Source organism: Artibeus jamaicensis, unplaced genomic scaffold, assembly GCF_021234435.1.
Source record: "Artibeus jamaicensis isolate MK-2021 breed Jamaican fruit bat unplaced genomic scaffold, CSHL_Jam_final contig_473, whole genome shotgun sequence".
NCBI lineage: Eukaryota > Metazoa > Chordata > Mammalia > Chiroptera > Phyllostomidae > Artibeus > Artibeus jamaicensis.
This window is the reverse complement of record NW_026521851.1, coordinates 2,711,554-2,737,843: the sequence shown is the minus strand read 5'-3', so window position 1 is coordinate 2,737,843 and position 26,290 is coordinate 2,711,554. Positions and strand designations below refer to the sequence as shown.

The window sequence follows — 26,290 nt, the reverse complement described above, 5'->3', positions numbered from 1 at the left end:
TTACACATCACGCTGTTGCACGAGAGAAAGGTGCAAGAACAGTCTCTACTTGGGCCTGGCCATGCTCAGCGGCAGTCAGGAGCTGAACTCGGACAACCGGCCTGTTTGCCTCGTTGATAGAGTCAAACCAAGGGGTTTGGTCCCAGGGTGCCCCTGGACCCCAGGACTCCTGTCCTCACCTTTCTTCTTTCCCCCAACAGCTGTTACCTGACCTAAGAGTGAGAAGCAATCCTGATAGAAAAGATAGGCAGGCTCTGCTCCACACAGCTCGTGAGCAGAGCCCATGGGTGCAGGTGAGAGGCAACACCCCCAGCGTGAGTGGAGCCCGGCGGCATGCACAGCGACGATGCCAGGGACTCGTGTGCAGGGTGAGGTGTCATGGAGCAGGAAGAGCCTGCTCTGCTCCGTGGGACCTCAGATTTGTGGGAGCCTCTGCTGCTGACTCAGCACCGCAGCCTCTGGGGAGCGTGTGTGAGGAGGCTTCTCAATCCTTACAGAGTCTCTGGTTTAAAATTTAACTATTTTCATTTTGCCTCTGGTTTTTTAAATTAAAGATATTAGATATCTTCCAGATGCCAAATATTACCAATAAGGTGAGCCTTAAAGAAAAAAAAACAATGTAAAAATAAGCCTTTTTAATAAACCATGGGGCGTTTAAGAAAACAGTACCATGAGCCACAGAGAAAATGTCATTAAATACTACAAACAGAAATGGCATAGACCAGGTTCTCTGATAACAATGTAATGAAACTAGAAATTAGTAAAAAAATAAGAATAAAAAAATTTTAAAGCAAAAACAAAAATGAAGTCAATACCACAAGCATAGGCCGTCTGATAAATATCAAAAGCAGGGATGCTACCTAAAATATCAAAGACAGACGGTCACACTCAGGAAAAAACTAACTTGAGCACTCTAACTGGTAAGCTACAGGGTAAAAATGTTAAATACATATTTCTTTTACAATAAAGAAAAATACCACCAAATAAATATAAATAAAATAGGAATAATAGCAAGAAAAGTAGAAATTAATGCATAGAAAAGTGATCTATGTAAATAAGAATAGGCAGTAGTTTTCAAAATATAAGCTAAATACCAATCAAGAAGAAATAAGGAAAAAGTTTATAAAAAAGAAATTATAAACACAGCCACTTTATATATCTCTGGACTGAAAGTTTTGAACATTTAGGGAAAAATGGCCTTCAAATACACAATACATATTTTCCCCAGTGGAACTGACCAAAATGAAAAAATCTAGAAAGAACAATATACTATGAATAATACTGAGGAGTTTGTCAAAGACAGAAACTCTTCTGACATGTTTAAGAACTATGCAATTTCTGGCCTAAAGCGCACAGAGTAAAGCAGCCAGGAGAGGCCACGCTCTCTGCACCCGGCAGCACTGCCATGACGGCAATGCCTGATGCTGGTGCACACAGGGGGCTGGAGGAACTCTTTCACTATGAATCCAAAATTCATACCAGATTGGTATGCACAGACAGCCATGCTCAGAAGCAGATTAGCAAGATTAAGTCCAGCAGGGGTTCATTCCTCCAATGACACCAAAACGTATTAGGAAATATGTTCACATCTCAATATACGACATTTGTCTGGAAAAACTCCAGCAACCATTAATACAACGAGAATGGCTTGCTCAACATCAATGTAACCTGGCAGCCAAGGAGAGTGGACTTGTGAATGCACAAGTCCTCATTAGGACTGCACTGCACTAGTCAGTGGGGGTAGTAGACAGTGTTGAATGAGAATGTGCACTGTGTGGCCATCACATTCAAAATGCCTGAGCGAGTAGAGCAATGAATCTGTATCCTCCATGAAAACTATCCAGATGATTCAGAAGGCTGCAGCTATGGGCAACTGATGATTGGCAGCTTCACCACAACAATGCACCCACTCATGCATCACTTCTCACACAGTTTTTTGGCAGAACATCAAATCACCCAGGTGACCCACCCACCTACAGCCCAGATTTGGCCCCCTACGACTTCTGGGTTTCCCAAAACTGAAATCAACCTTTGGAAGGGAAGAGATTTCAAACTATTGATGAGATTCGAGAAAATATGAGGCAGCTGATGGCGACTGGGAGAACTGTGTGAGGTCCCAAGGTGCCTACTCTGAAGGGGACTGAGGTGTCATTGTCCTACGTACAACGTTTCATGTATCTTCTATCTTCTTCAATAAATGTCTCTATTTTTCATGTTACATGGCTGGATACCTTCTGGACAGACCTTGTATGTTCATAACAAAAAATTTTCATTCAGTGAAAAGTTCCTCCTGAATTACGACTGTGTGTGCACATGTGCATGTGCACGGGTATGTCCATGTGCACAGATGAATGGACTGTGTGCATTATTCTACTGCAGCAAGTTAAGTAAGAATATACAAGCTAAGTGAGTTTCTAAAGCAATGGGGAAGTGTAAGAGAGAAATAAGGAAGTTCATCACAGGACTGTTTCTGATAGCAAACGCTGGGACAGCCTGAGTGTGGACCAAGTAAGTAACGACAGCCCCTCAGCTGGGCGGTCACACCCACCAGACTGAGAGGCTCCCAGACCCTGCTGAGAACAGTCGCCCACAGTGAACACAATGCTCTGAATGAAAGCAGACAGTGTCATTCCACTTTTGTGAAGTGTTTATGCTGAAGAGAAGTATATGTATAGCATGGAAAAACTGTTGTTTTAGAACATTTCTCAGAAAGTGTGAGCCGCCTTTGGAGAAATAAACCCTGTTAACTGCCTGGGATAAAAATAAGACTTTGAGGGGCAGGGATAAGGGCTGGCTGCTCTCCTCTTGTCCAAAGGGGAAATTTCTGTCCTGACCAGCATGGCTCAGTGGGTTGGGAGCTGTCCTCCAGACCGAAAGGTCGCTGGTTCGCTTTCCAGTCAAGACACAGGCCTGGGTTGCAAGCCAGGCCCTCAACTGGGAACATGCAAGAGGCAAGCAATTGATGTTTCTCTCCTCTTTCTCCCTCCCTTCCCCTCTCTAAACAAACAAACAAACAAACAAATAAAATCTTAAAAAACAAAAATAAGGGGGGTAAATTTGTTATTCCAAAGAGAGCTAGGAGGGAAAGAGAGTCATACACAATAAGGACTTCAGTTTGCAGGGCCCTGTGAGCAGGAGGTGCGCTGTAACCTCAGCGGAGCAGCAGAGGACAGCGGAGAGCCATGCAGGTATGAGCAGGGAGCTCCCAGAATGTGCAGGCCCCAGAGGGAGGCTCAACAGCAACTGCTGTCAGACGTCTCTGAGTGCTGCTGTCCTCCCCCAGAGCACAAGACACTTCCAGAGTGCCTCGAGGCACAGGGACAAACTCCAGACAAAGGTCCTTTCCTTCCTCAATATAGGACGAGCATGCTAAACCCTAAAATACTCTTCAAGTGCTGGTTGACCGGCCTTAGAGACACTAAAAGCTGCCATCCCATGCCTCACAGTGTTTCCTCACTGTGGAAATGCTCAGTCGAATGCAGAGGAGTCGCCATCACAGGCACAGGGACAAGACATGTGTACCTCCAGGGAAGGCCAGCTTTCAGCCACTGACAGGCCCCCAGGGACGATGGCCCCCAGGCCCAGGGCAGCTGATCTCCCCTCCTCCCAACCCCCTGATGAGGAGGAGGCAGGAAGAGACCACGAAGTGTGCCTGTCGCAGGGAGGAGATGGTGAAGCTGGGCAGCTTTGACTCCGCAGCCAGAGCTCTGATTGGGGCCAGGCGGCCCCCACAACCTCCTCCTGCAGGACTCCCCTACCTGGAAGAGATGGGAAGGTGGAGCAGGGGCCTGGTAGTATTATAGAAGCAGTTAAAGACAGTAGCTATCTCACAAATTGCTTATAAAACAAATTTCCATTAAAAATATTAATGCCTTTGTCAATTCATAGATAAGATTATTTATTACCAAGGTGGAGAAAAAAAATACCACGTCTTGTTTATAAAAATGCCCTTAGAGCATTTCCCCGGAAAATACCTATATGCACAAAGGCAGAACACCAGCTGACAGGAGCGTGCCTGTAGCCAGTGCCCGTCCCTCTCATCTCTGCCCCCACCCCCAGGGGCCTCCGTGTCCAGGAAGACCTGCCTCCCCATGGCCCTGGGGGTGAGCTGGCCACGAAGAACCCTCAGCTGCTCTCCCCTGCTCAGTCTTCAAGGACTCGGGAACTGCAGACTTCTGGCATACTAAAAAACAGCAGTCTGTCCAGTTTGCTTCACACTCTGCATCCTCGTAAAATGGTGTTACACAGACAGTTTGCTGAAGAGCCATTTCATAGGCATCTTCGAAGAGCAGCGGGGCTGCAGGGCCCTGCTGATGGCCAGCATGGCTGCGGCTGTGGAAACCGAGCTGTGGTGGGGTGGCTCAGCCGCACTCCGACCCCCAACACGGGGTTGGAGCTCCCCTGTCCTCCAGGGTGGCTGGCTCTCGCATCTCAAATGCAAACACAAATCTGTCACTCTCCCTAAAGTACATATTAAACATGTCAAATTTAAAAACTGTTACAGATTATCATGCCCACCTCCTCCCTTTTGAACATGCCAAACAAATCCACAGAAGGAAGAAAAGGGAGGTGCATTGTTTCATACTTAACCCCAGAGACAGTCCACTGTCTCCCTGTTTGGAAGAACTGGCAGGAGGCTTTCCAAATTTGGAGTTAGTGGCGTTTGAACCAAACTTGACGGCTGAGTGGAGGACAGTGCGATATAAACACTTTATTTAACTCTAATTATTGATGCAGGTCCGAGACTTCCAGACTCAGCTGCCGATCTGATGATTATGCTGACTTCCATACAGTCAGGTGGTTCTTATGTCAGCTAAAGATTTTATTCATTTATCTTTTTCTAATCATGAAATCAGTATTCACTAAATGAAAAGGAAAATCAAGAGTAGTCAAAAGCACATTTAAACAAAATCCCCCAATTCTACTGACCAGAAACCACCACTCTTGAACTGCCCTGCCCATCACACGCACTGGATATAAACACTGTTCTTCCCTGCACTGGAGTTAGTCTGCTAGCTTTCCTTCCACCAGCAGCTCTCATTATACATTTACGTTAACTGCTTTTCTCAATTATAAAAGTGGCCCATGCAAACAGATTAAGACAACACACAGAGCAGAAGACTTCACCTAAGAAACAGCCACCTAGAAGTTTTCTGCGCCACCTAGAAATCCCCAGGGAATATTCAAGTGTGCCTTTCTCTGCACATTTTAACTGTACGCAACTGGACTCTCACTCAGCACACAGGGAGCAGCTTGCTTCTTTTTTCACTTAGTACCACATCCTAGATTGTCACACTAAAAATTCAGCAAACTAGCCCATTTCAAACAATCTTCCAAATGATACATTTATCTCCATTTTCAGTGATAACACAGCACTACACCACCTACATGGACTATCACTTATATAACCAGTCTCCTGCTGACAGAAAAGTGGTTTTCAGTTTCACGTTGTTTGTGAACGGTCTTAGAGTAGACACCCTGGCCACCTGTACACGCACGTCTCCAGAATACCTGTCCCTCACTGTCACAATATTATCAAAGTCCCATCTGTGCCAATACAATAAGTACAGTAGGGCCCTTATTTATTAGTTTAACTTGCAGTTCTTTATATTTGCATGATAAGAATCTTTTATTTATTTTCTGGGAACTACTTATCTCCATGTTTTGTCTGTTCTTCTATTAGATGGTATTTTCTTTCCTTATGGATTTGTGGAAACCTTATGCATTACAAAAGCTGGGCTTTTGACTTTCATATAGATTGCCCGTTTCGCCAGATTTCCATCTGTTTTTCACTTTGTAAGGACGGCATCACAAGTGTTCATGTTCTGCAGTCAGACTTCTCAGTCTACCATTAATCACTTATCACGACTGAACAGTAACTTGCATCGAGACAGGCAGGCAGTCAAGTGTGCACATGACACTGTGGCTGGCTCTGCTGCCGTGCCGTCTGTCACAGCCGTGTGTCCCTTCGGAACAGGTCAGGGCAGCTCCCTCAGCCGCGCTCAGTCAGTCTTAGATGAGCAGACGAAGCTTCTCTTCCAACCTGGATGCAGCGCACACCGTACCCTCTCAACCGGACACAGTCTGTGACACCGGATGCCCCATGGGGGGCCAGGCGAGGAGCGAAGAGGCAAGACATTTGGGGAACAGACACGCGGAAGGAGGAAGTCTCCCCAAAACATGTCATAACACATGTGTGGGGGGTTAGCGGAAACCCTCTCAGGAGGAGCTGAACACGTAAAAACATACATGTTAAGAGTAAGAGAGAGAGTGTTTGTGCAGTATGTCTTGCTCCACAAAAAAGTTTAAAAGCCACAAAGCAGGCCTGTGCCTGAATCACTGTGTTCTCAGTGACGTGTATTATTTTATTGTTACCTTCTTTAAATACATGAGTATTACAAGGTTCTAACTATGTCAATTCTGCAATTCTTTTAATCCTCACCTGAGGATATGTTGATTGATTTGAGAGAGAGAGAGAAATGAGGGGGTGGGGTGAGGGGAATAGAAATACAAAGAGAATATGGAGCATCACTGGCTGCCCCCTGCACATGCCCTGACCCACATAAACCCATATGGCCGCCTGCCGGGTGGGACCACCTGCCAACTCGCAGAGGCATCCGGCCAGGGCTGCTGTGTCCAGTTTAAGTTAACGGCTGCCTCGAATTCTTTCTTAACCAAACAGGACATACGTAACTAAGGAAAGATTTATTTATATGTATTTAAGAAATGAATACCCATATATTTTAATACAAATACATGTACTCTATATTGAAATGACTCCAGGTGCTCCAGGAGTGTGAACAGTCCTGGGTCAGAGGAAGGGCAGGAGGCAGAGTGAGTAAGGGCGCAGGTGCAAAGCCAGGCACAGACCAGGTGAGGGGCTCCCGGTGTCCAAAGGCCAGGACAAGAAGGCGTGTGCCAGGTAGCAGAGTCAACTAAAATTCCTGGGGAAGTCAGGGTGGCCCCTGGAGGTCTGCAGTGAAGCTTGGCGGAGAGGAGCAAAGCTCAGACCAACCAGGAGCCCAGCACCATCCCATGATCAGCGAGAGCTCAAGTGTTTGCCCCGCCAGGTGAATACTGTGCACCTGCGCCGCACTTGGCAGGAAAGACCCAGGTGTATGGACTATGACTCTGTGTTCAGAGAACTGGTCAGAGGAGGGGTGGACACTTCGGCCTTGGGAACTATGAAGCAAACTGCATTTCCTTCATCAGTCACTTAGAAGTCACATTCCAGCCATGTTTTCGTCAACAATCAAACCAGAAAACAGATTATGAAAAGAGCTGATATGAAATAGAGATTAAATATTATATATGCGCATCTACCACTACAATGTTTTCTCTGCAAACACCCCTTTCCACCCTCAAGCACACACAGACAAGGCCTCTCTTTACCTGAAGCATCTAGTTTGTCTCAGGAATGAATAGCAGCTTGAAAAATTGGCACCAAAACTGCTGATGTTCTGGCTACATTCGTTGATGTGAGAAATAAACCATTCGTTTTTGTCCTAACTGCAGGCTAACCGACTGGCTTGCAAGGGGTAAGATCTCAGAGCCTTCATGGTTCTTGACACCAGACAGACAACAGAGGCTGCACCAAGCGTCCAGGACACACGGAACGCAGGCCCGCAGCTGCACACAGCAACCAGGAGCACAGCGCCCACCACAGCCAGTGCTGCCTGGCATCTGCCAGGCATGCCCAGGACTGCAACTGCATATCCCGTACCAGCGAGGAGGACAGCCTGGGAGGTCCCTGGGGTGGGTCGGGCGGAGGACTCGGGTTAATGCTCACCCCCAAGGCCCCCTACAAACTCCACCCTGACGACTCCCCTTTAACCACAGGCATGTTCCCTCCTGGGATGGACTGAAACACCGAACACCACTGGGCTCAGCGCAGCTAAGGGACCATCTGGCCTCAGTGGGAAGCAAGTCACAAAACCGCAGGAAGTGACCCTCTGAAACAGACCTGAGCAGCTGCCCCAAACACCCATCACCCTCCTTACCCAGCAACTCATACAGAGAATTCAGGATCGACTTCCAGGATGCTCCGGCTTCTCTCCCGGCGACGTCAGCGAAGTGGGCGGCGCTGCTGTAGACATGCAGCCTGTCCACGCACTGTAGCACGAGGCTGATCATCCCCTGCGGGTCAGAACAGACACCGTCAGAAACCGCAGGCAGGCGCCCACGGGGAAAGCCTGGCTGGAAGTGCGTCTGTCACTCATTGAGAAAGCTAAGATCATTTACCACAAAAACAAGCAGTGACACACCTTCCTGTGAAACAAAATGTTCCCACAGCCACTGAAGTAGGTGGTTTTTAAGTTGTAGCTGTGGCTCTCAATAGAAGCAGAAGAACAATTTAAAAATACCTGTTTCATACTTATATTTGCAAGATTTAATAAGAGATTAGTGACTCAGTCATAACAATATTTTGCGGTAAGTAAAGGGGTGCTGAGTATGACACCCACATTTGGCACTTTGGCATAGGACTCATGGGGGCTGAAGGCAACTGAGAAAAAGGGAGACACAAGAGCAACCCCCGGCCCCTCCGCCTCCTCTGAGCCAGGACAGGCAGGGCGGCTTCATCTGCGAGATAAGGCCACGCATCGGCCCTGCACCGCACGCAGTCATCGAACTGCTTTTGCTCACCCCTCACACTCCACACCTTCCCACAGCTGCCCCTAGAAGCTCCAGGCCTCTTTCCTTTGTCTTCATGACACTTCTCCATATGCTCGCTGTTCTGCAGAAACCCACGTGCTAACCACTCCTTTGCAGCAGTCGTCACTGGGTGCCCTCTACTTGTGTGTGCGGGGCCCCTGCTGTTGAACTTCTAGCTGTCCTTCTCCAGGACATCGGTCTCTGGTGCATCAGTCTGCAGGGCCTCAGCCAGTGCACCTGTGACTAGGTGAGGAAAACACTTTTCTCCTGCATAACCAGGTCCTCACTCTCAGGGGGAGCAGCATCATCGCCATCAGTTTAATATAAAATTGAAGACCTAATTGATTAAAGAAAAGCTCAGGAAAATGTATCTTTAGATCAAATAAAAGTTCACTGCAGAACTTTGTAAGGTACAGCCTAAATTTGAAATTATGCTTTTATTATTATTGCTAGATCAAGATTGCCAAAATGAGGCAAAGGACATGAAAGGGAGAGCTATAAAGAATTGACTAATCAAATTAACTTATTTCACACCAAAAATTTAGAGAGGCACCATAAACCTAAGAATGTTTCTAGTCCCCATCCAGATTGTCTTATGAGACAATGAGAAAATGAGAAATTATTTTTCTCATTATTCTTAAAAATGAGAAATTATTTTTAAAAGAAGGTGCCTGTGCACTTTTGGGCAGCAGCAGTTTCATGACATTAAGCCACACACGGAAACTTAAGCCAAGGAAGGAGTGGGGTCACTGCCTCCAGGCAGGGGGCTGGAGCCCTGTCTCTGGCTGCCCTTTACTGGCAGCTTCTGTCCCCAACACAAGCTCCCTGTGGCTCCCGAGGCAGCTTCAAGGAGCCCGAAGGGGCTGCTGCACAGTTAGAGAGCCCTCGTGCTTTCCAGACCTGTGTTCATTTACGCATGTGAAGAGCCTGCTTCTATCCTATACAACTAATGGGAAGAGAAACAGTGTGGCACGTGCTCCGTGTGGCAGGAGGACTGAGGAGACAGTGAGAGGCTGTGTGTTTTGCCAGGGGCCTGACCAGTTCCCTAAATACTGAGGGGCAGGGCAGGAACTGCAGGCTCTCCAAGGCCTGGTTCCCTGGAGCCCTGGAGCCCTGCAGCCCCAGGTCACAAAGGGCTGAGCCAGAGAATGCCCTGCCAGGGCTGCTTTTCCCAGAACACAGCAGAGCAGCCGTGGGCCTGAGAAGCTCACCTCCTCCTGGAAGAGATTCTGCCGGTTCTTCAGGGCTCTCAGCCTGTTCTGCTTGTCCTCATGGTCCAGATGCTCGTCAGGGGGGTGCAGGTAGCCGATCAGGTCCCGCAGGCTCAGGCTGACAGACTCGATGGGCAAGTCCCCAGGCACCGCCCTCACCTTCCTGCTGAGAGCGTCTAGGCCCCTAAAATAATCAACAGCGACCATTTCTCTAGGCAGTGACCCACAGCTGATGCATTCTTTCCGTGTACAGGTGACTTAAAGCTTTACTCCCTCCCAACACCAGGACACCACGGTAAAAGGAACACACAAGAGCGGCTCTAGGTTTCCTCAAGCAATAATTAATATATTAAAGTGAGAAACGGTGTATTCTTTCATGAATGCATACTGCTATATTAAAAACGCCAGTATCAAGAGAAATGCATCCAGAGAAAATCCCAAAGGGCCTGGAGGACCACAAAACCAATGTCTAAATACTTAGAAACAGCCAATTTTGACTGTAAAGCACTGCACACTTCCAGGTGTACAATACAACTTCCCAGACTGGCAATGCTGACTGACATTTTCCTCTTCTATGTGTTCTGTTTTGGGAGAAGGAACTTCTAACTGCTTATGCTACCCACTGATATTCATTGCCTTTATGTTTATTTCTGCCTGCTTAAAAATAATTTTAATGATATTAACTCACAAAATTCACTTATTAGGAAACAATATAGCAAGTGATTGTCTCTTACCTGCAAGTTTTTAGCAGAGATAAATAACATGAACTTATTTTTGTAAACACAGGCAAAACAGGTATGTATTTTATGTTAAGAACTTTAAAAGATATTAGCTAGACTTCAACCACAAAAAAAAAAAGAAATGATATCATGTTGCATGTTCTAGCCCTTGAAGAAAAACAGTGCCATGTAAATGTGTTGATCTGTTGAGCTTTCTGAGATCCTAAAATTTCAAACTCGAAGCTTTGAATATTTCTGCAAAGAACTTTCATCATTTATAAATCAGTATTATTCCAAAATAAAAAGTCTACTGAAAAATACTCAACAGACACCAAAAAGAGTGAGAGAATGCTTATATTATACTTGATATAGTAATAGTCATATTAGTCATGACAAAACTTAATGCATGTACTTAAGGCAAAACTTAATCCATAAAGGAAACATATACTTCCTTTCCTGCTCTCTGCATCGGCAAAAGCGAATGGCAATATTTATTCCAAGGAAATGTCTCTGGCCAGTTATCTGACTAGATTGGAAATCACATTTTAGAAAACAGTAAAAGCCTTACAACTCGGAATTGGCTTATCTTTGAACTCTACAATGCTAAAAATTATTAGTTAAAATGCTTCATTATTTACATAATGTTACTAGCAATTTTGGAATATTTCACTTCAGTGTCATATACAGTAGAAATAGTAACATTGCCCGATTCTGAAATTCCCAGCCATTTACAAAAATGACATTCACCTATCACCTAGTGTTATCATGTCTATGAGCTTTCTATGTCCCAACGCAACAGAAATGACTTTGCAGAAAAAAATTTATTTTAAAATGAAAATTCATTCCCAATGAAAATAATTCTGTGCTAACATAGTTTATCCTGTTGACTCAGAACTATATTTGAATCATATATGCTTATTTATAGCATAGTCAGACTCAACTCTCATCCTAGTGAACTGAATGCACTCACCAGGGATTGCAATACAATGTCTACACCTGCAGACCTAGAGAGAAACAAGAGGCAATGCCGGTTTCTGGGTTACTAAGGAGAGCCTATCTGCTATGAGAAACATACCCCTTTGGTGACTTTCTCGGAGAAGCCTCTTACCAGACAAATGCTAATACTCCATAACTGTTAATTATGCTCAGTTTTAGAACCTCTACACAAAATGTGATTTCTTGGGGAAACTGCTATTAAAATAAGCACTTTAAAATACTTTTTCAAACCTATAAATTAGAAAAATATTTGCAATTTATATAAGATGATAGGGAATTAAAGTCTCTTAACAGAAGCTCACAGTGACCTAATAAAAGTATTAACAAATAATAGGGTAAATCACACCCAGAAAAATTTAGTTGGCAAATATGAAGTATACCCACTTTCACAATTCTCAAATAAATGCAACCTTAAACAACACCTATAAGTATAAATATACTTCTGTGTACACACACACAATTTTTCCCATCGAACCAATGAAGTTGGAAGAGGTACATGACACTCAGTACAAGCACAGTTTGTGCTGGTCTAATGTTACCAGAAACAGTTTGTACACAAGCTTCAGTTAGCTTCTAGATACACAATTTTTCCATAATTAGGTGGGTAAACTTCACTGTTACGAGACTCACTTTATTTTTTAATACAGCTCAAAACTCACGAAGTGTGACCCTTAGGGTAAAAGGGAGTGAAATAGGTCCACAGCAAAGGTCTGTCCCCGAATACTCCTGACCTTTAGCTAATAACAAGTCACACACGCAATTTCTAAAAGCACATTTCTTATTTAAAAGGAAGACATAAAATCACCTAACTGGCGCTTTTCCAAACTGGGTGAGGTTTACCACCTCAGAGTACTTCAGAACTGTTTATTTGTGCGTCCAACAGGGACACTGAGGAAGAATGTCAAGCAGCCCCTGGGACCAAAGGAAAACGCACCTGATGAACCGGTTGAACAGGAAGACGGTGCTGCGGATGACGCGAGCCGTCCGAGACTCCTCGTGCTGCGACCGGGACAGGCTGAGGCCGTCGTCCATGTGGCCTTCGTGGTGCATGATCGCCTGCAAGGAGAGGAAGCGGAGGCGGCGCGGTCACGCCAGCGTCACTTCTCCGAGCAGGGTGAGGCAGATGAGCGCCTCAGCGTGACAACGACAAACAGAACCGAGACAGGCAGGGGGACGGGGGACGGGGGACTGCTGTGTGGAAGGTGGAGAAACATTCGCAGACAGGCCCCCAGAACACTCTGTGTTCACTCCATGACTGTTTGGAAGAACGAGTCAGTTGTCGCACGGAGCTGACTGAGACACACACAGTGTTTTAAAGACCATGTTCAGTCACCAACACACATCTGACAAACTATGTCTAAAGCAGCAAGGGGACCACACTGACACCACAGTTTCGAACACAGACTGGTTAGTAAGTATGAGCAACATTTCTAAGGCATCTAAGTTCTTTTAAAAATGCATTCTTACTTATTAGTTCTCTGTTAGGTGTTTTGTTTTTAAACTGAGGAAAGTATGACATGAGGAGAGAGAATGTGCGAAAATCTCCAGTGAAGAGCTGAATGTCCCAAAGTGAACACACTGTGGAAAGGACACTCGGCGCAAGGAGGAGAACATCACAGCACCTTCAGCTCTCTGTGGGGCTCCCCGCCTGCCCTCTCCTCGCAACAGCCCCGCCCCCCAACTTTCAACAGCAGAGGTCAGTGTGGGCCATGCACCAGGCACCTCCTGTGTCCATCTTCCTTCACTCAGCACTAACAGCAAGACAGCTCAGTCATCCATCGAACCAGGTGTACTGAATTAAAATTAGTAAGGACTAAAATGACAAACTGTCTACAAAGCAATACAGACTGGAACCTCATACATGATCGATGAGAGAGAAATATAACTGTATTCAAAGGCAATTATAGAGCCTTAAATGCCTTATTGTAAAAGTGGGGGGAAATGATTAAAATGAAGAAACATATTCCTGATTTTAACACTCTAAAAAAAAGTTGAAAAGGGAAACTGAAGAAGATAAATATAGGATTTAATGAACTAGAAATCAAATAAAACATTAGAAAGGATTTTGTAAAGCCCAAAATTTGATTTCTGAAGAAAATAAGTGAAATAGGTAAACCTCTCACAAACCAGGATAAAAATAAAATAGAAAGAAAGCAAAAACACAGAGAATAAAATATAAGGTACAAAAGACATTAACTTTATAAAATTATAATAAGAGAATCCTGTGTGGACTTCCATGGGGATGAAACACAATAATATAAAAACTAATGTAAACCACAAATGTAACTGAGTGGCCCATGGAAATGGGATGGCTTCCTAGAGAACCCAGACTCACTGAACCGAAGCCCCGCACCTAAGTGGAAAATCTGATGAGAGCACCTTAAAGAGATCACAAAGGAAACTAAAGATCTACCATCTCCAGGACGCTAGCACGAGACAGTTTCACGAGTGAGTTCCGATAAACTCTGAATGGTACATTTGTCTCCACCGGAAGTCAGCCTACTGCCTATTTTCATAAAGGCTGTAAGCTAAAAATGGCTTTTACATTTAAATGGTTCAAAAACCAAGAAAGTGTCATGACACATGAAAACTGTATAAAATTCAAATTTCAGTATCAATAAACAAAGATTAATTTTACCTGTGAGATATGTAATAATTCTAAATAAAACATGAATAGAATCTAGTAGGATTTCAAAATAATAACCCTATAGCCGGATAGGGTTTAGTCTATGAGTTTAAGGATTCTTCAATATCATGATGTCTATTAACTTATTATCAACAAATTAAAGTACACTAAGACATTTTCACTGATAAAATACAGCACTAATTCCTCATTTTTTTAAAAATCTAAGTAAAATAGGCATAGCAAGAAACTACTATCACATACAAACTTCCTCAACTGTCCACAAAACACAAGATGGTTTGACTTCCACGAGACAGTAAAAATCCACAGGAACACACGCTGAGGTGAACAGTCAGCACCAATGAGAAGACAGCATGCTGAGACAAAAGTGAGCTCGGGCGATAATGGAGCACTAGGAGAAAACCCAAATGTCAAAGGTGTGACACAACCTGAAGTACAGAACAGCACCCAGGAAAACAAAGTGACTCATGTGGCAGGCACCCTGGAGAAGCAAACTGCAGAGACAAGGACAGAAAGGTGGGAATTCTGAAGGCAAGAGGACCCCCGTGGCGCGGGGAAGGGGCGCTGCGTGTTCCTGGGGAAGAATCTGACAGATGGGATGAGCACAGACTGAAGCTGGACTGATTCTCCTCTCTGTTTTAAAAAGACCTAAGTGCACGGATCAAAAACCCTGGGTGACACACGCATTTAAGAAGCACTGCAGCATAAACGTTACACACTGTTAACCCCCAGTGTGTGCTGCGCGTCACTCTGCAAACAGGGAATTTATATTTTGTCAGCAAAACACGAATATTCACATTAAGGGGGATGTATAAGAGCTCTGAATAGTGATTCAGATATTTTTTTTAACTAACCAAGTTTTTTTCACATGAAACAAGAACAAAAAAGTTTCAAAATGTACGGGTTGGCAAAGATAGCATCAAAATGGGATTCTTTTTATTTATAATCCTGAACTGAGGACATTTGAGAGAGAGAGAGCAAAAGAGAGACAGAAACACTGATGTGACAAAAACACAAATCAGTTGCCTTCTCTCATGCACCCCGACTTAGGATCAAACCCACAGTCTCAGTATGTGCCCTGACAGGGACTCGAACCCATGACCTTTCAGCCTACAGGGTGATGCTCCAACCAACCGAGCCACACTGGCCAGGGCAATGTGCTTCTCTTTAAAATTCAGTGATCTGAAACTGGGAGATCCAGCTAATTAGGACTCTCGACTGGGAAGTCCTGGGGCACATGGCCCTCACTGAAGTGCCCGACAAAGACTGAGTAGATGGATGGCTCTAGAAGTAGTGGTGAGTTTACAGGAGAGGTTTAACTGTGGAGATTCTCTCTTCTGTGGCCCAGAAAGTCTGTTTCCCACATTCCTTCACCAACTTAAACGAGACTGCTCAGATTCTCAACACCCGTGTGAAACTGTTCTCAAAGGCACGCTCTCTGTCAGCCCACGAAGGAGAAGGTAGGTCCCGTGGCGGCTTCGACCCACAGCTAAGGAAGAAGACCGTGGAGGACCAGTAAGAATGCGGGCTTTGCTGCCGCGGACTGAAGAGTGCGATGAAGAAAGGAGTCTGGGCTGCGGGGCCAGGAGACCGGAGACCATGACACTCAGGATGTGACGCTCAGCCACACAGGGTGTGAGCGTGGCGGTCACTAGGTCTCTGTGGCTGGGATGAGGGAGACCGAGGTCGGGAGACCAGAGAAGAGGCTGTGTGCCCCCTGCCCACAGACGAGCTGGAGGCTGGTCTGGCCGCACACAGGTGGGCACAGGGAACAGAGACGAGGTTCACTCGGAACGCAGCACCATCTGGGCTGGCTGCTTTGTGCGATTCAACAGAATGAAAGAAGGCAATTGTGGGAACCTTGTATTTAGTTCCCATATAACATATTTAAAAGATGCATGTAGAGTTTGGTTTCAAATATTCATAGTAAAAAACCATTTTCTTTGCAACTACTTAAATTTATAATTAAAAGTATATCATAGCGTATGTGGTTTTAAAAATTCACCCAAGGGGTACATAAGCAAAAAAAAAAAAAAAGATGATTATTTAAGTCTTTTTTTTTTCATTTACCATTTAAGTACATCAAATGGGCAATAACACCCAAAGTGATTTTTCTGATTGAAATTTATTTCTATATTTTAAAAAACGTGTCTACATGTTACCATATATACCTGTATTTCTCTCATAACCATATATCATATTTGGAACCTTTAATAAAAGCTGTAAGGAAACTGTGGTATTAGGACAAGAGTGCTTAGTACACTGATATCTGAGGAAAAACTTCTCCTTTGTTTTCCTTTCTCAGTTCTTTACGATTTGTGAAATCTGTTTGAATGCTTACCTTTCTGGTAAATATTCATGTTTAACTCATGGAATGCAGTACAGGAAAGCTAATGAAATCACTGTCAATACAAGAAGATGAAAAGCCCAACAACCAAACTCATCTCCGGCCTTGCAGCGACGACAATGTTTGTCCCTGCAAGGGGCGGCGACCACAGGGAGACGCAGAGGCAGAAGGTGTTTCTAAAATATGTAGCTTTGAATTTTCCAGAGCCCATATTAGTAGGAGTTTTTTAAAAAGGTAAAATTATTTTAAATATTTTATTTCACCTAATAATCTAAAATATTATTATTTCAACATGTAATAACATACACACTTGTTCATGGGACATTTTAAATTGCCTCAGGCATGCACTGCAGACCGGAGGGGTGCCCGCTGCACAGGGTGCTCCCCACCAGCTCACCTTGCGCTGCGTGGCCCCCATTCGCACAGACTTCACATCCACGGCCTGGTAGGTCAGCCACAGGCCTGTGTTCACGTGCTGGATGTAGCAGACCGAGTCTCCGTACTTTATCTCAGAGGTCCCCATGCCATCGACTTCTTTTCTCACCCCTGCGTCCAACTTTTCCTGAGGAGACAGGAAAAGGAGCTAAGCAAAACTTTTAAAATACTACTTTATAGTCAAAGAACTTGGTCTTGTGGTAAATACATTCCTTGGAAAGTTCAGCCCTCTGCAGTCCCCTGAAAGAATAATGGTTGAATATTTTACGCTAACAGTTCAACCTCTACTGAAATGTCAAGTAGAAAATTGTAAACCCTGGCTGGTGTAGCTCAGTGGATTGAGCGTGGGCCTGCGAACCGAACAACCGTGGTTCGATACCCAGTCAGGGCACATGCCTGGGTTGCAGGCCAGTTCCCAGCAATGGACACACGAGAGGCAACCATACATCGATGTCTCTCTCCCTCACTCCTTCCCTTCCCTTCCCCTCTAAAGATAAATAAAAATCTTAAAAAAAAAAAGAAAAGAAAATTGTAAGAGTAAGTAACATCTTGAATTATTCACATGGATAGAAATTTATTTTGGCATAACATCAAATTTTATACTGCTCAGTGGCAAACTCCAAACCAGAGATCTTAAAATGAATAGTGCCAGCTTCATATTCTTTCCAGATTATTTTTTCCTTATTGGTTCTTAAGCGCATAGGTTCATGAGACAGCAAATCCAGCCCTGAGTCCAGTGCTACCGCCGTGACCTTAGGACAAGTTAATTACAGCTCCTATTTCTCATCTGTAAATAAAGCCAACAAAAGTTATCTCCCCCACAGTACTAGAAAAAATGAGATAATGTGTGTAAAATTTTCAGCACAGTGTCTGGGATAAACACTTAATTTTTAATGATTTCGACCATGAAAATTATGGTGACGGTGATTTTGTTGACAAGCCTGTCCACTGTTAACGATGACTTCTTTAGAACTATTCAAAACTGCTGTGGCTCCGCTTCTAATTCAGAGGTTTCCAGCTCGGACTTTCTCTGAAGCGTCACAGGGGCTGGACTCTGCCTTAGTTCTGAGTAGATGTTCTGGTACCAGCTAAATGTGTCTTTCAAATCCCTACATTCACAAAAACATTTTATTCTCAGCTAAGGACTTTTTCCCTGCTTTAGAGAGAGAGGATAGGGGAGGAAAAAGGGGGGTAGAGAGAGAGAAAGAGATGACAGAAATAGCAGTTGGTTGCTTTCTTGTACTTCTTGTACGTGCGCTGACTGGGAGCCCGGCTATGGCACTTCGGGCTGCAGGACAATGCCACAGCTAACTGAGCCACACCGGCCAGGGCTCACATCCTTGCGTTTTAATGCTCCCTTGTTCAATAGATCCCTTTTAATTCCCCCCCACACCCACACTTCATCCTGACCTCCGGCAATTCACTGTCATGAAGTATTGCATAGTCCTTAAAGTAACAGAAAAAAAATCTAGTATTTTTTTGGTTGCAATACCTCTTTTAATGGTTTCATTCTCCTTGGTTGAATTTTCCTTGTTAAATATACTTTAAGTTTCTTTTATAACTTTGGTTATCTGACTGTTGTTTGAAATTAGTAACATTTATGAAATATTGTAACTATTACTAATCTTGGGTTAGCTATACTATATAATATTGTAACTATTACTAATCCTGGGTTAGCTATACTACATAATGTGGAAACTATTACTAATTCTGTATTAGCTATACTATATCTAAATTAGGGGCCTTTAATTTCGACATTGCCTTTTAAATTTTATTTTTCTTTTGAGTAAAATTCATTATCTCTTATATAAAAAGAAAAATTTAAGCAACAAATTCTGTTATTTGAATACCCTATTAGAAATAACTCAAAATGACTATAACCTTCCATCACCAATTGAAAATTAAGATGAGTTGGAATTGTTAAGGTCAAGGCCATATAAGAAAATGAATACAATTATAAATTAAGTTAATTTAACCATTATGCAAATAATTTGAAGCACATTTCCAAGTGTCTGTAATACAACAGATGACAAAGCATTCCAATTTCATTTTATCAAACAAGATACTCTTAATCTACTTACACCAACCCTATCAATAGGAAAATTAAATCCTGGGGGGAAATACAACAATGTCATCATCTTCTCAGACTTTAACTTTTCTTCCCCTTTATCCAAGGAAAGTAGTGTGCAGTCTATTTGCAGACTGTGGGTTGTATGTTGAGGGGCCGCAGTTACTGACTGCGAAGAAGTAGCTCCATTGCTGTGAACTGGAAGTTGTAACCACGGAACTTCATGAAGACTGCCTCTCGGGTCAGGTCAGAACTGCTAAAGTGACATGAGAAAAATGAAAGAACATAGGCCATAGGCCTTCCTTCTTTCATTTCTCGGCTTTTTGTGTGTGTATGTGTGTGGCTCAGGCTTAGGAGAAATTCGGGGGAAAATAATCCAGACCTTTGAGCAAGCACGAGAACAAGCACAGTTGAACCAGGAGTGGGGCAGCTGGTGAGACGTCTAACAGAAACGCAGCCCATGTCACTAAAAGTTAAGTGTCCCGGACAGACGAGCAGCAATGGTCCAAATTCTCTATTAGCAATACCATATCTAACTTACAGGCCTTCAGTTTCAGAATGACCTTTTAAATGTTATTTTTCTTTTGAGAATTCCAGCTTTAGGCAATGATGGAATGGTTTAGTTGGACTAATCCTTATAGACAATTACACATTTTCAAAGAAAAATACTTTTGAAAACCTATCTGGATGCCCTTGAGTGGGACAAACTGGAGAGCAGTCTCCTCTCTCCAGGGGAACAGCACCCCAGAGACTCGTGCAGTGCTGCCTTGGCCTTGGGCTGCCCTGCCCACCACCCGCAGCCCGGCAGAGTGATGCTGTGCCTCACTGGCTGAGGAGTCAGGGGACACGCTTGGGGCCCCGGCAGCCTGCAAATCAGAAAAGTGGAATCAGAGAAGTAGCCACAGGACCTGCTTGTAAAATCCACTGCAATTCTTGCTGACCACTGAACCACGTGCACTCCAGGGATGGCCAGTGCAGAAACGAGGGTGACACCACTAAGCAGAAACAGAAGCCGCAGCCCACTGCGAACAGGAGGAAGCTGGAGCTCCGGTCCAGCGGGGTTAACCAGCTGCCCAAACCAAAACCACCATTTAGAAGACAGCCACAGCAAAAGGCAGTCTCCACCACACAGCCTCCAACACCCCGTGTGCTCTAAAAAATTTCAGGTAAAGAAACAAGGAAACCGATCTGAACTAAATTTTAAACAAAGTGACCCGTACTAGAAAAAAAAGCAATAGAAACTGATGCAGAGGTCCCTTACAATTGGTAGTAGGCAAAGACTTTGAAACAAGTATTATATATAAACATTAAATATGTACAAGGGCATAAAGAAAAATATATGCATAATGAATAACCATGAAGAATCTCAGTTGAGAAATATAAATTATAAAAAACGAAATGTAATGAAAACATCAATTAAGTATAAAATTACTTAAATCAGCTTAATATCAGATGGCAATTGTAGACTGAGTAGGTAAAGCTGAAAGCAGGTCAACAGAAGCTTTCCAATCTCAAGGTCAGATAGCCACTACAGACGCCCTGACGTGGCAGTTTTCCCAGCAAGCAGAGACTTCCCTGGAAAGGCTACGTACAGTGTAGTCCCCACACCTCCTGCCTTTAGCTGAGGACTGCTGAGACCCTCGCTGTTGTCTCAGGACTACTAACACCCACAAAGGTTTAACATTGCTGCTCTGTGATATGATCTAACCATTAACAGGGACCTAATCAACAAAATGAACAAGCAAGCAAAGGAAAGCCAAGGACACTGAAATTGAGAAGAGGCTGGCAGTGACCAGAGGGAGAGAGGAGGGGATAATGGAGGAAAAGGGGAAGGGTTTGCAGGAACAATTATAAAGGACACATGGACAGTAACGAGGGGTGGGGGGACAGGGGAGGGAGGTGGGGAGGGCTGGGGTTGTGGGGAGGGATCGGGGAAAAGGCAGAAAACTGTACTCGAACAACAACAAACGATATTTTCAAAGATAAAATAAAATTTAAATGTAAATTTAAAAACACTGCTGCTCTAACTGTCCACCTGGCGACAACCACCACGAGAACTCCGGAAATCCTCCAAGGGGAAGCGGGTCTTCCCGACACAGTCTCCAGTTGTTAAAAAGACCTCCGTTCTCACTGTGAGGACTGTGGCTAGACACGTTTTCTTCTTTGCTTCATGTATACCGAGAGTGGGCTGTGCTTCAACCACTAGAGAGATGCTGGCACTCGACTGACATTGTTCTTCAAACGTCTGGCTTCCTCCCTGACCAGGAATCTCAAACTTGGGTGACGTCCAGCCCAACAGTCCATGGCCCCGGCACCTGAACAGTGCCCCAAAATGCTAAATTCTTAGTAACTCTCTGCCAAATGAATAAATGCATGTTTGGAAAGCAATCACACACCCCTTCTAATTTTCCATAAAAATGTGTTTACAAAATACCCTACCATTAAAATAATTCTACTCATGAATGATGGGGAACAGGATCTTCACATGAGTATCAGAGTGGCTCCGGAAGTAGAAAAGGTCAGTCTGAAACACAGGATGGATGTTTTGTCATCAGACATACCAAACTAGCACATCACAAAGCCAAAGCCACTTCTGAACATCTGTCCTTGTTAAGTGACACGAAAAGGCACTGGAGATACCAAACTAGATTCACTAATAAATTTAAACTAGTCCGGTAGGCTTACATTGTTACTCTTTGGACTAGAAAGTTCAAAGAGTTTCTAATTGCATTAATTGAAATCATCCTTAAATCTCAAATTATTCTGCCAAGTGGCTGAGAGGATGAAGGGGAAAAAGGCTTTTCTCCTTAGATGCTGGAGTCTGTTTTTGTAATAGCCAGTCCTCCTTCAGACAAATAATGGTTCAAGTGAGGAAAGGTAAAGGTCAATAAAAATGCTGTATTTGCTCCTTTTGGGTGCCGCATTGGAGCACAGAATAGTTGGTCACCATGAAATAGGAATCTAAAAATGCCACAGGGTCACAGAAACTACTTCCCACCAGGGAAGAGTTGCAAAATATACAGACGCAGCTCTCTTTATCCCTGGCGTTCAGAAATCTTCTGAGGAGACCGATGGGTAGGCTTGTGCAAGGAAGGAATTTGGACATTTCCTGTGCCGGGCGGGCGGGGGGGGGGGAGGGGGGCGGGGTGGTGGGATCTCTTCGGCAATGAAACAAGTAACAGAGCTTCCAAGGAGCCTGTGCAACCCTCTGCCTCGGTGTGGGCTGGGCCAGGGAGCTCAGAAAACTTCAGTCTTGTGATTAGGTTACATCACATGGCAAAGGAGAAGTCATGCAGATGTAATTAAGGCCCCTAATCAACTGGCCGTGAGCAAATCAAAGGGGAGATTATCCTGGGGGAGGGATGCTTGGTGAGCCCTTTGTAGAGAGCAGAGGTTTTCCCTGAGCTCAGAGACCACACACAGCCCGTGCCCATGGCAGTCCATCCTGGCTCTGGCTGCCTTTCCATGCCCCTCACCCTGTGGCTGACTCCACAGCCTCACAGCCTCATAAAGCAAGCCCATGAGAGGGAGGGAGGGAGGGAGGAAGGAAAGAGGGGAGAGGAGAAAGAGGGGAAGAGAGAGAGGGAGGGAGGAGAAGGGGAAAGGGGGAGAGAGATTTGTTATTCTACTTATTTACGCACTCACTGGTTGATTCTTATATGTGCCCTGCCTAGGGACTGAACTATTAACCTTGATATATCGGGATGATGCTCTAAACAACTGTGACACCTGGCCAGGGCCCCCTTAGTATTTCTTCATGCCTGGTGTGGGCTCTGCTTGCCTGGTTGACCTCTAGCTGATGATACACCTCACCTTCCCCAATGGACATTTCAGCTAGCTCTCTGGTTCACTATCATTAAAAAGAATCAGGACAAAAACTATCACTGAATTTGCATATCTTCTGTAAAAACACAGTCGGCATTATTTTCTTTTTTAAAATATACTTTGATTATGCTATTACAGTTGTCCCATTCCCCCTCTTTGTTCTCCTCTGCTCTGCACACCCTCGCCCACCCCTTACTTCATGTCCATGGGTTGTACATAAGAGTTTTTTGGCTTCTACATTTTCTACACTATTCTTAACCTCCCCCTATTTTCTACCTACCATTTATGCTATTTATTCCCTGTACCTTTTCCCCCATTCTACCCTTCCCCTTCCCCGCTGATAACCCTCCATATGATCTCCATTTCAGTGATTCTGTTCCTGTTCTAGTTGTTTGCTTAGTTTATTTTTGTTTGGATTTTTTTTTTTAGGTTTGGTTGTTGACAATTGTGAGTTTGTGGTCATTTTACTGTCCATATTTTTATCTTCTTTTTCTTAATTAAGTCCTTTTAACATTCCATATAATAAGGGCTTGGAGATGATAAACTCCTTTAACGTGACCTTATCTGAGAAGCACTTTATCTGCTCTTCCATTCTAAATGAAAGCTTTGCTGGATAGAGCAATCTTGGTTGTAGTCCCTTGCCTTTCATGAACTTTGAACACTTCTTTCCAGCACCTTCTTGCCTGTAAGGTTTCTTTTAAGAAATCAGCTGATGGCTTTATGGGAATTTTTTTGTAGGTAACTCTCTCCTTTCCTCTTGCTGCTTTTAAGATTCTCTCCTTATCTTTAATCATGAGTAGTGTAAATATGATATATCTTGGTGTGTGCTGCCTTAGGTCCAACTTTTGAGGACTCTCTGAGCTTCCTGGACTTCCTGGAAGTCTATTTTCTTTGCCAGATTGGGGAAGTTCTCCATTGTTTTTTTCAAATAAGTTTTTAATTTCTTGCTCTTCCTCTTCTCTTCTGGCACCCCTATGATTCAGGTGTTGGAATGTGTAAAATTGTCGTGGAGGTTCCTAAACCTCTCATTTTTTTTGAATTCTTGTTTCTTCATTCTGTTCCAGTTAAATATTTATTTCTTCTTTCTGCTCCAAACCATTGACCTGAGTACCTGTTTCCTTCCCATCACTGTTGGTTCCCTGTACGTTTCCCTTTATTTCACTTTTCATAGCCTTCACTTTTTCCTCTATTTTGCGACCATACTCAACCATTTCTGTGAGCATCCTAATTACCAGTGTTTTGAACTCTGCATCTGATAAGCTGACTTTTTGTTGCTTAGCTGTATTTTTTCTGGAGCTTTGGTCTGTTCTTTCATTTGGGCCATTTTTTCTTTTTTTGGCCTCAGCACACCTGTTACACAGTAATGGGTAGAGCCATAGGTATTTGCCAGGGTGAGGCAACCCAGGTCGCTATATATGTGGGAGGGGTCCAAGAGGGAACAGTGTCACTTGCTTGGCTCTTGGCTGAATTTCAGTCACTTCCCCTGCTACCCACAAGCAAACTGGCCCCCTCTGGTGCTGATTCTGGGGGCAAGGGGGTGTCTCCAAGGAACTCTTCTGTGAGGCTAGAAGCTTCCCCTGCCGCCTCAACCCCCAAAGATTTTTACAGCCAGAGGTTTTGAGTCCTTATTTCCCCACCCTGGAACCCTGGGTTGCGTGATCTGTCTTGCTCCCCAGTTGTCCCTCCCGGCTTACCCACATGCAAATATGGTACAGCCCGCTCAGCCAGCCACCACCCTGTGAAGAGGCCTCGCCATCCCAGCTGCCTGTCTCTGCCCCTCCTATTGGTCTGGATGAATGTTTCTTCTTTAACTCCTTGGTTGTCGGACTGCAATACAGTCGATTTTCTGTCAGTTCTGGTTGTTTTTTATTTTTAAATTTGTTGTTGTCCTTCTTTTGGTTGTACGAGGAGGCACAGTATGTCTACCTACACCTCCATCTTGGCTGGAAGTCAGCATTATTTTATATTATGCTAGCAGCACCCCTCGAGAAACAGTTACTGCAAAAAATCTCTTTTCAGTTAAATCCTGATTAAACAAAAATTCACCTCTAATGATAACTTTGTATAATTATTTTGGCAGGAAAATATATGCTCTTTACTTTGTGTTTACTTCTGAGATGTTTAATCCATCACTGAACCACTGTAGTAGGTGCTCACCAGATCACAGCTACACAGCACATCTTTCCCATCTGCTGTTATTATTTGTAAAATCTTTAATGTTCTTATTAAAGAAGGCTTTGATTTTACTACTTAGGTTCAAAGTCTGGGTCAGCCACATAACTTATCTAAGCTTCAGTTTCCTCATCTGCACAATTAACACTAAAAATGGTATCTAAGCATCATAGGACTGAACTAGAATTAAGTGAGATAATGTAGATAAGGTACTTGCACATTATTTGGCCCATAAATTAACCATTACTTCTTATTTTTATTGTTTCGTAAAGCATTTTTTTTGAACCAAGAATAAAGTCCCAAACAAAAACAACATACTAAAAACTGTGTCCTAAAAATGGTTTTGCCCTTCCTGCTTTTGCACTTGCTCTGTGCACCCTGGGGTCTCCCTGGAAGCCTGTCTGAGTCTGCTGTTTTGCCTTTTCAGCAGCAGTTTCTATTCGTGGTGCCTGGGAGAGGAAAAACAGGAGGATGTCACCCAGACAGGAACGTTTTCGTGGCATTTTAAGCCAGAAACTTACATCTTGGGGGAGGTATATATGTGACTGGTGATATCTACCTTATGTTTAAAACTGACATTTCAACACACTTGAAAGTGAGGGTTGAGGATTCTAGGAGCAGAGAAAGTGAAGAACAGGCCCAAGAAAACCTACATGAATCAAACTGAATTCTGCATCACGTAAAATGTCTTCTTTAGGAGCAGACCAACATAATCATTTTGTAATAAAGATGTATATCAAATCATTACACTTTACACCTTACAATTCGACGATGCTGCATCAATTATATTTCAATAAAGCTTGGACAATAAGAGGACCAACAAAGGTTATATTATAATCTATTTTCCACTCTGTTCTGCTTATTCTGAATACATGTAGTTGCCAACAATTGTTGACTTCTGTCAAACCCTGAATTTCAGACGAGTGACTGAGTACTCCTGACGCTGTCCAAGACATCCCAATGACGACCAAGAGAGATGCCCCCCACATTAACTAGGGGTGTAACCTTTTTAAAGCTGTTCTCACTTACCACTTTAAGTAAAAAAATCGCAATGATTTGTACAATTTGAAAAATATAATAGCAAAGAGGCCTCACACAGTTGTAGGCAAAGGAAAACCAATGTAGACACAAGGGTTCGTGACACATGATTTTCACTTCGGAATTTCCAAAGCCATATCCCTGAATCAAGGTAAAAATTGGTATTTTCAACTGACATAGAAA

The 26,290-nt window shown here is 43.8% G+C and overlaps 1 protein-coding gene across 2 annotated transcripts in view; it reads right to left on the bottom strand.

Annotated features, from left to right (window-relative positions):
* RYR2 (ryanodine receptor 2) overlaps positions 1 to 26,290 on the bottom strand; it is a 544,399-nt gene that overhangs the window by 240,226 nt on the left and 277,883 nt on the right. For both annotated transcript variants that reach the window (XM_053667877.1, XM_053667878.1), the window contains exons 12-15: positions 16,967 to 17,131; positions 12,513 to 12,634; positions 9,864 to 10,047; positions 8,001 to 8,136 (exon numbers count right to left, since the gene is read on the bottom strand). In XM_053667877.1, coding sequence (XP_053523852.1) covers positions 8,001 to 8,136; positions 9,864 to 10,047; positions 12,513 to 12,634; positions 16,967 to 17,131 — 607 coding nt within the window. The remainder of the gene's footprint in view (positions 1 to 8,000; positions 8,137 to 9,863; positions 10,048 to 12,512; positions 12,635 to 16,966; positions 17,132 to 26,290) is intronic.